Here is a 12500-nt window from a genome sequence, read left to right as displayed (position 1 = left end):
AGCTTGTCTGAGCTCCGGATCTTTTTCTCCGTGCATAACCACTGCACATTTTGCGTGTCCTATTTTGAGAGTCTGCCACTTAGTGACCCATTCAGTAATCAGATTGCAACCTTTTTGAAGGTCTTCAAGGTTGTCAAAGAAAGCTGCAGCATCATCTGCATATAATTTGCCTTTGTCATTGTAGCGGCCATTTTCAATTCCTGGTACTAGAACCCCAGGCAATTTGTGGAATAAATCATTTACAAAAATGATAAAGAGGAGAGGTGATAAGGGGCAACCTTCTTTGGTCCCTATATCCATATCATAGGAGTTGGAATGTTCATCACCAACTCTCATGCTGAAAGTACTACCCTTATATGTAGTGTCTAAGAATTTTATGATGTTATTGGGTATTCCAATGTGGTGTAATTTTTTCCATAATGCCTCATGTGGAACACTGGGGAATGCTTTTTTAAAGTCAATGTACAGTACATATGTAGGTTTGTTGTCATTTGCACGTCTGCGTACAACCTCTGTAAGTGAGAGGAATTGTCCCATTCCTTCTTCCAATCTTCTGAATCCACCTTGGTCTGGGGTGAAAAATTCTTGTCCATTGAGTGCTGTGCTCATGCGCTCTTCTAAAATTGTCATGATGACTTTGAGAAATACTGTGGAGAGGGTAATTCCTCTCCTGTTATTCAGGTCTATTGGGCTTTTTCCAGGTTTGCTAAGTGATATGACCACATTTTTGAAGTCAATGTCCGCGGGGGTACCTTCCTCAAACATTTGGTTGAGAATTTGGAGTGCCTGCTTTCCAGCTGGTGTTTTCAGGTCTTGGGTCATTTCCCTTATGGGTACTGGTTGATATACATGGTCTAGAGGGTCATAGAATGTTCCTGAGGGTGTTGTAAAGGTGTCATGGTTTGTATTCAACCGGGTTTTGGTTGGTTTTGTAAGTTCTGGGGCTGTGTCCCATTCCCAGGGGGTATGTTGGTCTATCTCTATGTGTTTGACTAGGGATGCGTCCTTTTTGTTCTCAGGACTTTCATATTGCATGATTGAGAGTTTTGGTCTCTTCTTTTGTTGCTTGTTTTTCTTGGCTGCTTTACTTGCCATGAAATATTGTGCTCTTTCTAATTTCAGAATTTCTTTAAAGATCACTGGTGGGATGTTGTCTTCCCCACGGGCGGCATTTTTATTCATCCTGCTGCATGCAGTGAGGAATTCTTGAGAGGTGATTGCACCTCCTATGTCAAGCTCCTGGATGGGTTCATCATCACAGGTCAGGTTTTCCCAAAAAGTTGGGTCTTGAGAGACTCCTGTAGAATCTTTTGATAGTGTGCTAAAATGTTCATATTCAGCTTGTGCTATGTCTTTGTTATTAATGCAAAGGTTTCCGCTTTTGTCTTTGCATGGCATGGGTTGGCTTTGTTTTTTGCCAAGATGATCTGGTAGGGCTGCTTTAATAGCTGTGTGAAAGTCCAGCATCTCATTCTCTACAAGATATTTATTTGTTTGGGCAGTCTTTTTGGTCTCCCTAGCTGTTTCAAATTTTTTAATTGCTTTCTTTGCAAGTCTTTCTGCTTTGTCAGCATAGTTGGATCTTTTGGTTAACTCTTCTAGTGAGCAGCCTTTATTGAGTGTTTCAGTATAGTCAAGCCTTGTTGCCCTGGCCTTTTTTATTAGTTTTGCCACTTGTCGTGGAAAGTGAGTTGATCTGGGAGGTTTTGCATGCTTGATAGCCCCCCATTTGATTGCGGCTTCTGCCAAGTTTGACCGCCATGATTCTGCTTTTTCATTCAGGGTTCCTGATGATGGGAATGTTTTCCACGCTCCGTCAGTCAGGATATCTGTTCCATGACCTTTAATAGCTTTCAAGTCCCATCTTAGTTTTGGGGGAGTAGATTCTGTGAAATTTTTACGTATTTTCATACTGATGGCCGCATGATCACTTGTGCCTTTATATTGTAAGGCCATGTGTCTACTGACTTTTGCTTTGCAGGTAATATCTTTCACTGCAGGTGATATTAGCCAATGATCAATGTCACTTGGCTTTCCTGTGTTTGGTAGACGGGTCAGGTTAGACCCACTACATTCTTTGATGGTCATACGCCCTCCAGTTTTCTTGAGGGCCTCTTTTGATAATTGAATGGTGGTCATGTTGAAGTCTCCTCCAATTGCTATCTTACAATTTGCATCATTGTCTAGTAGACTGTTTATCTTAGTCCATACAGGCTTAAGTTGTGTCTTCCGGTGTTGTCTCTTATTTGATCCGGACTGTAAATATACACCAAAGATGTGCCATAAGCTGTTTGGTTCAAGTTTGGTTACAACAAGATATTGTATCCTTGGGTCTTCCATAGGTTTTTCATATGCGCCTATGTCATTTCTGACCATCATACACAGTCCATAAAAGCCTGTGGTTGCAGGGTGGGAAAATGTTCTGTATCCCTCAATTTTTGGCTCATATCGCCATTCAGTTCTGCGGGTTTCCCCAACTACTATGACTCCTGCAGTTACTTGTTCTGCTAGAGATTCTAACTGTGTGGCTTTTGTGTTGAAGCCTTGGGCATTCCACGCAAGTAGGGATGTGTATCCTCCACTTACTTTGTCCTCTTTGGGAGGTTCTGGGACTGGTTTTTGAAAACTGGGTAATTCATCCCGGTATTTTTTATATAAGTTGATGCGCCACTTTCTGATGTTGAAGCATTGCGTGTTATCATCCCCTTTATTCCAGGGTTTCTTTGTCTTACGGCAGTATATGGTTTTTGTTCCATGAAAGCGCTCCTGACTTGTGAGTTGCATCATTTTTGTGAAGCCCATTGCGATGTGTGGTGTGACACATATGTCAAATCCTGGTTGCTGAAATATATTGCGTCTTTTTACAACACTTACTACTTCTTGGCATTGCGCTGATGTGAGTCTATGTCTTAGTATTATCCATACATCTGCTGGTGTACAGTTGCCAGTGTTATTGAGGGTCATTCTCACAGAGTTCTGGATGTTATTTTTTATAATTGTTTGTCTCATATTTTTGTTACATGTCAATGTTGACACGATAGGTGATGGATGATGTTTCCGTACTACGTCTGCGTAGGAAGGTGTATTGCTTGGTTCTGGTGATACTGGAGGTGTATCAATGTCCATTCCATTCTCATCATATCTTGATGATGTTTGACTATGATTTGAGGTTGGGGTGTCTTTATGCATTAATGTTTTGTTGACATTATGTTGTGATGTCTTAGTTGGGAGATGGTCTGGTTCACTCATCTCAATTTCGCGGCTCTCAAGAATTTGAGTCTGGGGATTGTTGTGATTGGGGATATTGTCTTTTCCCTTCACATTTGTGTTTAAAGTATTTATGTCTGTCATGGCAATGTCTAGTTCTTGTGAAGTTGACTGATTTAGCAATCTGTTTATCGGATTGGCCATGTCTTGTTGACTTCCATTTGCTTCACTGAAGCGCATCTGTTCATCATTGTATTCTTCTGATAGTGTATTATCATTGATCTCACGTCCTTTGCCTTTGGACTGGTAAGAATGGGTTCGTTGGTTTTCACTGGTCCTAACAGTCTTTAAGTTAAGTTTCTCAAGCAGTTCTCTGCGTGTTAGCATTCCGCCATCACGTCTATCTCGTGGGATTAATGGTTGTTTCTCCATCACTCTTTGTCTTTCCTGCGCCATCCTTGATGACTCAGCAATAGGTATGTGCAGACTATTTGTGGTTATGTCATTATGCAAGATCTCGTCATCAAGTTCGGTGTGACGGATAATTCTTCCAATATCACTTTGAATATAAAGCCTTTTTGCTTTTCCTTGTCTTATTTTTCTACACTCGTAAAGGGTGTCTATCCTTTTTTGTTTTCTGTTTGATATCTCTTTGGCAATTTTGTTTTTGTCACGGCGCTCACGTTGTTGTTTGCCGGTTAACTTTGTTTTTATGTTTGTTGAGCGGTAAGTCCTACCGCCTCTTATCAGTGTCTCTTCTTTTCTGTTCTGGTTTTGCATTCTCATTGGATGGATTGCATTTGTGTCAATTGTAACCGTATTTTGTTCCTGGTTAGCGGAAGTGGGTGTTTTAACATTAGATGTTGTTTTTAAGTTTGATTCCGGTAATAGCCGTGAATCAGAAGTGAGTTCATTCATTATAGAACGAGATTTGGTTTTGCCAGTAGCTTTAGTTGATCCTCCCTCCTGGGGCGCCAAAGAAGAATCAACCCCCAAAGTAACATTATTGACCAACACATCATCCTTCAGGGAGCAAGGAGTGTTGGTTTCCACAGTAACTTTAGTCCCAACAGCGCCCCTGGACGGACAGACAACTGCTGGCGGAGGAAATTCATTGTACAAGTTCAGTCCCTCCACAACTGACAGGGAGCCGGGGCTCATTACACCCAATCCCGGACAACTTGAGTTTACAGGTGTATTCGTCATAGTTGCATTTGAGTTCCAAGAGATAAGGCCCTCCCGGGTGGCCCTGAAATGTCACTTGTGTACATCTCATCAGAGGATTGAAGTACCTCCCGTCTGAGACCCTACAGAGATCCTACAACTATTTTATTGGGACATTGCTCCCCCTTTAGTCCTGCACTTGTTTGCGCTTTCTTAATTAATCTATTTCTCTTCCTCCTTAGGGATGCAGATATGTACGTGTGAGTTATGTGTATCTATACCAACCTAACTTGGGGAATATTTGACACCCACATTTTCTTGTGTTTTGGTGCATCTCCTTGCTTACCCTTTGTGGGAACTTTTTATGTGTTTTGTGCTTCATAATGCTACCTCTGTTGTATAATCCTGGTGATCTTGTCTTTACTACATCAATTATTGTCTTCATTCTTAAAGTGATTTTAGGTAGTTGTTCTTGTTTGTGTTCTGTTTCCTTTAGTGAAAAAATTGTTCTTTTTGTTGTACATACATATATATATATATATATTTTATGATTTCTCATCTTGTATTCTGTGTTTTGTATCTGATTCTTCTTCAGGCTGTTTCTTGTTCTTCTTAAAAGTTTCTGTGATCTTTACTTCTACCAATTTATCTTATCCTTCCATTTGTAGAGGAGATATCCATCAATTTATTTGTCTACATTCATATCTTAATACTGTCTGGTGATTTCTCAGAACTCACTTTTGTTTCTCATCTTACTGTGTTTTCTTCATGTTTCTTTTTTTCTTGTTTCTTTGTTGTTGTTTTAGTTCTCTCAATCTTTGTTGCTCAGTTTTTCTTTTGGTTGTTTTATGTTCAACAGAGTTAGAGTTCTCATTTTATTTTATTTTTAGGCAAGGTTTATTTCTTTAGGCAGCAAAGGAGGTATAACATTTCAAAGAGTTCTTATTATCAAGTTAGAAACATAAGTTTTATAAAGAATGGTCTTTTTAAATTAAGAAACACAAGTTTATAGGGCTAACAACTTCTTTTTTATAGGCTTTATGTGAATTTTATAATGTTTTTTTGAGTCAAAGGAAACATATCCGCATAGGGGGATAGGAGAGAGAGAATGAACAAGGACTGATTAATTTACTAGGGTAGGAATACTTAATTTGCATCCAGTGAGCAGGAAACATATCCGCATAGGGGGATAGGAGAGAGAGAATGAACAAGGACTGGTTAATTTACTAGGGTAGGAATACTTAATAAGTTAGTTCTTAGTTTTCATAAGCAAAGAAAAGATGCAACAGGAATGTTTTGTGATATCACACTTACGGTTTTGATGTTTGAGAAACTTCTAAGATCATTCATGACGAGTAAACTTACTAGCCTTGGCCATTTTTGGTTGGAAAGTTGAGGATCCAGGTCCAAGGGAGCTTTGTTCAATCCCTATAGCAGTGCTTGATCGATTCCCGTAAGAGGCTTCAACAGAGCGGAAGAGATCGTCTCGAATGGTACCGTAAGGACATTTGACTTTATGAGATCCATCATGAGATGAGGTTCCACACGTCGCACAGGTAGGTAAGAACTTCCAGTGAGTGATAGCTGTACGATGCTTGTATTCGTCTCCTTTTCGATTCCAGGGAGTTATCATAACAAAACCTTTATCTTTAGATAAGATATTGAACCAATGAGCTGTAGCGCTTCGATCGAAGTGTACCTCGAAGATCCTACCCCCATTGAGGGTATAAGTTGGAGATGAGTTGGGTTCTCGAATGAAGGTGAGCTTTAGATTGTCGTTTGATTGATGAGCTCCTACACCGTTATACAACTCTTCAGTAATACTTTTATGACGAAGATGAAAGGGAAGTCCTGTGATCGCTACAAACAAGCTGCTCATGACCGGAGTTAATTTCGAAACAGGTTCTAAGTTAAAGATGAGAAAGCTAGCTCGAGTTGGTCCATTGAAGGTTACATAGACTCCTCGATCGAGGCGGTTGTTCTTTCGAAAGGTGTCTTTGACTCCAGCATTCTTGAATCGAATTAAAACAAAGGTTGATTGACCAGGACCTACAATGGTTGAGAGGTAACTAGCTGAACTTGATAGACTTGATTTGACAGCTTCATAACTGTTAGCACCTTTTCCTTCATTCATTAATTTGACCATAGCCCAGAGAGAGATGTCAGCCTCGGAGACGTGCGTTTCGGAGTACAAGTTCCACCAAAGTTGGAGTTCGAAAGGTAAGTTGGCAGTGGGAGCAAAGCCAGGTCGACGAGGTTGTAGGAGAGGGTTGATGGTGAACAGTTCAAGTTCACCTGGCCGTGCTATTGTAAAGTACAAGTTATTTTAAGTTAGTTTCTTGTTTTTCTTAAGTTTCTTAAACAGAAAGACTTACGATAAGCTGATATGTGCATCTCAGAGGTAGCAGGAGTCATGATGTGACCTCCTATGATCTCAGTACCTGAAGCATGATCTACAATACTAGGCTGAATCGTTACCTTCTTCAAAGTTTCTTCATTTCGTTCATCTTCATCTGATGAGTCTTCCTCGTCTTCTTTTTCAAGATCAGGATTGGCAAGAGCTGCCTTAGATTGATTCGATTCGTTAGGATCAGGGGCTTCTTCAGTTTCAGAGTGATTTTCAGTTGTAAGAGTGGTTTGTGTTTCGTTCGAACTAGTAGAAGGATTAATAATGGTACTCTGATTTAAATTGATGGGTTCAGTTGAAGTTAAGTCCATTTCTTCATCTTCTAAGTTATTAAATGAAGATTGATGTGATATCTGATCCTGAGGGTTGATTTCATTAGACAGAAGAGATGTACGGGGTTTGCTTCCTTTAGATAGGCGACGTTCGAGGAGCGGAGTTGCCTGTTCGATGAGCTTCTTGCTAGCGCTAGACTTAGTCTTTTTGTTCGAGCCTTTCGTTGAAGAAGGAGTAAGAGGAGCCATTGAATAGGATCTTTTGTTTGTTTTGGATATACTAGAGATGCGCCTTCGGTCAAAGTATCGAACTGGTGACAGTTTGTAGTTAAAAGGAAAGCTTACCTTTTGTTTGTTTTGGATATACTAGAGATGCGCCTTCGGTCAAAGTATCGAACTGGTGATAGAGAAGACCTACATAATTAAACAAGATATTTTAAGCATTGGTCAGTGATCCTGATCGTGCTTTCATTTATGTACAGTGAGTTATTAGCTTACTTTAATAGTTTTATGTCTATGTAGATGTATTTTGACTCTGAGGTGAGTAGCTATGGAGATTCGATGAGTAGCAAAAAGATTAAGATGAATCGAGAGGGTGTGTTTGTTTGATTTAAGATGAATTGTTCAAGATAAATGAGCGTTTAAAGGTATAGTATTAATGTGTGAATTAAAGGGTGCGTAGAGAGAATTAAAGGAATGTGAGTCAGATAACTATCTTTGCTTTTGTTGATTGAATCAATTAGGGTGGGGATATTTGGTACTGACGTGGTATTGGTCTTTATAGCCTATCCTCGGTTGATTAGAGGATACTGAGTACTTCAAATCGCTCGGGTGAGTAATCAGGGTGGGGATGAATGAGAGTATCATCGTAGTCTTTTCAATTCGCATGCAGTTGAGTTTTTATGAGTCTGAGGGTTCTTCTTTTTAGATGAAAGTTCAATTGTGATATGATTCGATTTTGAAGAATAGCTCGTGGGTATTCAATTATTCAATGTTTTGATGTTCTTTTTTTTTAAGATCTTTGATGATTTGATTTAAATTGAAAGGATCAATTTGAAGTATTGATTCAATAAGAGTTCAATCATTCATAAGCTTAATCCAGGTTGATTTGATATTGTGTCAGTTGATTTTAAATCGATAGGTCTGATTTGAGGTATTGAACTAATATGAGCTTATTCAATCATGATCTGTTCTAATTTGTTTAGGTGTTATGATAAATGAAGAGTGAGTTCTATCTTTCTTAATTCTTGTTGTTGATTATTGAGGATGATAATCGTTCGATGGGACTGATATAGTTCAATTATTCGATTTCTGATTTTTAAATAGATGGGGATTCAATCGGATTCAAGTTAAATTGATCTCTCAGCTCAGGTATCTTGTGGTGATTATGAGCTTTGACGTTGTGAAGATTGTAATCGGTTGTTCGATATCGTGTGGTTTTGTGTGAGGTGATGTGGAGGTGGCTGGGTGGGGTCCAGCGGTCAGGTAGTGGCTTTGGAGGCTTACTCAGCGGGGCGTGGGCCCCGATATCATGTATTAGACAGTTTGGAAAGCCCTGTGGGCGTATTCGGTACCGGTTGATAGGTTTCAACTGGTGATGTTTTGTTTTTATTAGGTTTAGTAACCCTAATGCATATAAAAAGTACTGTATCGGTCCCATTGGCCCCGTTGTATATGTAATTGCCCGGGCTTTGGGCCTTATGGGTTTATATATGTATGGTTATGGTTTTTTCCTGTCTGCGCCCTGTTTATAGGACCAGGGCCGGTTTTGCCTGGGTTCGAACCACGCTTTGTGCATACTATGGTTTGTAGTACATGTAATTATATGTATCTGGTTGGGGTTACACATGGTTTTTTCTCAATTTTTCTCATAGTTATATGTAATTAATGTCTCAGGTGGGGTTGTTATTTGGGTTTACCTATCATTTTCTCTTAATTTTCATATGTAGTAACATGTAAATTTTCTGTTATGTGTTGTATCATTCCTATGTCCTTGTGTATGTGTAATTTACCGTGGGTCATAGACCATTATGTTTTGTGTACTTATAATGAGATTTCACAAGGTTTTTTCCCCACTTATTCTATGATTACATGTGATCTTTGTTTGTGTTGGAACTGGTTTGATGGGTTACATATCATTTTCTCAAAATGTTTACATGTATTAACATGTAATTGTGTTCATTTCTTATTGTGTTTATAATGTGGGATTATAAGTTATGGTTTTGTAAACATCCTGTTTATTGGTTATGTGGTTTGGGTAGATTGTGTGTGTGGTACAGGAGATTTTGTACGTCTGGGAAGTTTGATTTGTACAATGTGGTAAAGGAGGTGCCAATATTGATCTTTGGGTGAGTTTGGGGCTTTTGCATATTTACAATTTTGTTTAAGTGTTTTGTGCTTTATGTTTATGAACATTATTATTATAATTCTGTACTTTCTTCCATTGCTCATGTGTATATTAACATACTTTCTCCATGTGTAGTACTTCTACTCATTTCCTTATTATGTTTGGGTATTTGTTGTGGTTTTGGTCTTTGTGTTGTCAGATTTTGGTGTAATCATTTGGGCGTTTGTAAGGGCAAATTACATGTACATTTCAAATGATCTCACACTTTTTGACTGTGTATTATTGATATATATCAGTTGGTGAGGTGTTTGTGTGTACACACCCCAGGATCACATTATCTTATTTTTTTACAATGTAAGAGTACCTGTGTCCTGGTTCATTTGTTACTGTCACTTTAGATTGTATATTTTTACTTTCATTTACAGACACATGTTTGGTATCTGTGGAGTGTTTTCCACTTTTTATTGTTGGTATTTAATTTGTGCAGGTTGTTCTCCTGTTATAGTTTGTGTTTGTTATTATGATTGTAAGGTTGGTGGTTTGTCAGCAAGTTACAATTTCATTTGTTCCCTGGCGTGTTTCTGGTGATTTGTTTGTTGTCACTTGTCAGGAGAATTGTCCACTGATCCTGTCTTCTGATGTAGACAAAGTGTGTTGGCTATTTGTGTGGGCAACGTATTGGCTGAGTTTCATTTTCGTGTTTGGCTATTCTTTACAGGTTTTCACCAGCCTTTCTAATACAACATCTTTTTGTTTTGATTTCTATTTTGTTGGAATCTGAGAAGGTTCATTCAGAATTTGATTTGGTGTTTTTATTTTTTTTTTTTTTTTTTTTTTTTTTTGGGAGCACCAACTGTCTGGAGTTTTAGTCCAGGGATACTCTTCCATGGTTGTTTTCATTATTCTGTTTTATTGGACAATTGCTTTTTGCAATTTTCAAGGGGTGGTTGTTTGACGCAGTGTCCTTTGAGTTTTCTGAAGATGTTAACTCAAAGCTTGGTCAGGTGTTCCTGATGTCCTTGAACAAGACCTCGTCTTATCCTCGTGTACTTCACTTGTTTATAATTCAAGAGGTAATTAATTAATTTTTTTTTTTTTTTGGTATGTTCTTCAGGACATGTTATTTGTACTTCCAATTGTTGGGTGGCGGGTATATATACCTTTGTTGGTGAACCATTTTAGATTCTTATTTTTGTTTTTAGAGCCCAGAGGTTGGTCTCTGGTGTTTTTGGATGCTTGGTATAACTGTGGTGCACATATATGGTCCCTATGTTCATATATGTGCAGGCAGTATCCCAAGGAGGGGCATAGGGGCATAGGGGCATAGTGGCATGTATAGGGACAGATGTCAGACCTTGTAGGTCTTCAATTTGTAATTGTGGCCATTGTGATGGACTATTACTTTGTATTCTTGCGTATGTTCAAGATATGCGTTGTAGGTATCATCATTTTATCATTGGGTTTGGTGTATAAGATCTGCGGCTGATTATTCTCAGCGTTTTTCTTTTATCTTCTTACATGCAATTGAATTGATTACTTGTTGTACACAAGTCATCTCTCTGTCTCATATTTTACCAATCAGGTGGTTGTCTGAGCTTTAATTCCGTAGTTGGCCATTTTTGACAAGCTTTTTACCTGGTTTTCTGACACAGTAGCTTTATTCAGCTTCATTTTTGACGGAGTCTGGGAATACCTACTTGGTATTTGTTTTTGTATGATTGTTCTCAGGGAGGGCCCTTTTGTATTTGTTTCAAAGAATTCATTCCTTTGACAGATATTTAATTTGATTATTTGCGTGAGCAAATGACATGTTGGTTTCATATCATGGTAGTCAGGTGTTATCTAAGCTTCAACCCCTTGGTTGTTTATTTCTACAAAGTCTAAAATATTTTATCTTCTGACATGCAAATAAATTGATTATTTGCTTACGCAAATAATCTTTCTGTCTTATGTCATACTAATCAGGTGTTGTCTAAGCTTCAACTCCGTAGTTGGCTATTTCAGACAGTCTTTTGCCTGATCCTCTGACACAATAGCTTCAATCAGCCTCAAATTTGTGGGATCTGAGAATATTTACTCAGACATCATTCTTTATACTTTTGTTTTCAGGGCAAGTCCCTTTGCAGTTACTTCCAAAGAAAAGCTTATCTTTGACTGTTCTATCAATCTGTCCTGATTGTTTCATTCTTGCAAAGTCCAAGATATTTTATCTTCTGACATGCAAATAAATTGATTATTTGCTTACGCAAATAATCTTTCTGTCTTATGTCGTACTAATCAGGTGTTGTCTAAGCTTCAACTCCGTAGTTGGCTATTTCAGACAGTCTTTTGCCTGATCCTCTTACACAATAGCTTCAATCAGTCTCAAATTTGTGGGATCTGAGAATATTTACTCAGACATCATTCTTTATACTTTTGTTTTCAGGGCAAGTCCCTTTGCAGTTACTTCCAAAGAAAAGCTTATCTTTGACTGTTCTATCAATCTGTCCTGATTGTTTCATTCTTGCAAAGTCCAAGATATTTTATCTTCTGACATGCAAATAAATTGATTATTTGCTCACGCAAATAATCTTTCTGTCTCGTGTCATACTAATCAGGTGTTGCCTAAGCTTCAACCCCGCAGTTGGCTATTTTTGACAAACTTTTACCTGGTTTTTGGACACAATAGCTTTAGTCAGCTTCATTTTGTGATGATTGAGAATATTTACTCAGATATCATTCTTTATATCCTTGTTTCCAGGGTAAGTCCCTTTGCAATTCTTTCAAAGAATATTTTTCTTTCTATTTCATCAATTTTTTCTGATTGATTCATTTTTGCAAGGTCAACAATATTTTGTCCTCTGACATGTAAATATTTATGGTTATTTGCGTACACAAATAACCTTTCTGTCTCATGTCATTCTGATCTGGCGCTGTCTAAGCTTCAACTCCGCAGTTGGCTATTTCTGACAGTCTTTTACCTGATTTTCTGACACAATAGCTTCAGTCAGCTTCATTTTGGTGGGGTCTGAGAATAATTACTTAGACCTCACTTGTTATTATTTTGTTTTCAGGGCTGGTCCCTTTGAGGTTCTGCAAAGAATATTTTTCTCTGACTATTTTA

At 38.3% G+C, this 12500-nt stretch overlaps 2 protein-coding genes across 2 annotated transcripts; one reads left to right on the top strand and one right to left on the bottom strand.

Moving 5' to 3' along the window:
- Window positions 1-5713: 5713 nt before the first annotated feature.
- On the bottom strand, window positions 5714-7299 carry MELLADRAFT_113932 (uncharacterized protein; the record flags this gene model as incomplete). The annotated part of the gene is made up of 2 exons (XM_007418700.1): window positions 5714-6675; window positions 6747-7299. 2 exons carry the CDS (start codon window positions 7297-7299, stop codon window positions 5714-5716), a joined length of 1515 nt encoding a protein of 504 aa, XP_007418762.1.
- A 2618-nt stretch (window positions 7300-9917) lies between these two features.
- On the top strand, window positions 9918-10199 carry MELLADRAFT_84118 (uncharacterized protein; the record flags this gene model as incomplete). Its single annotated transcript, XM_007418688.1, has 3 exons — window positions 9918-9988; window positions 10048-10115; window positions 10180-10199. 3 exons carry the CDS (start codon window positions 9918-9920, stop codon window positions 10197-10199), a joined length of 159 nt encoding a protein of 52 aa, XP_007418750.1.
- Window positions 10200-12500: the final 2301 nt, after the last annotated feature.

This window comes from Melampsora larici-populina, assembly GCF_000204055.1.
Source record: "Melampsora larici-populina 98AG31 unplaced genomic scaffold MELLAscaffold_101, whole genome shotgun sequence".
In the NCBI taxonomy this organism is placed as follows: domain Eukaryota; kingdom Fungi; phylum Basidiomycota; class Pucciniomycetes; order Pucciniales; family Melampsoraceae; genus Melampsora; species Melampsora laricis-populina.
Note: the sequence above shows the minus strand (reverse complement) of the source record. Positions and strands in the feature narration are given on the sequence as shown.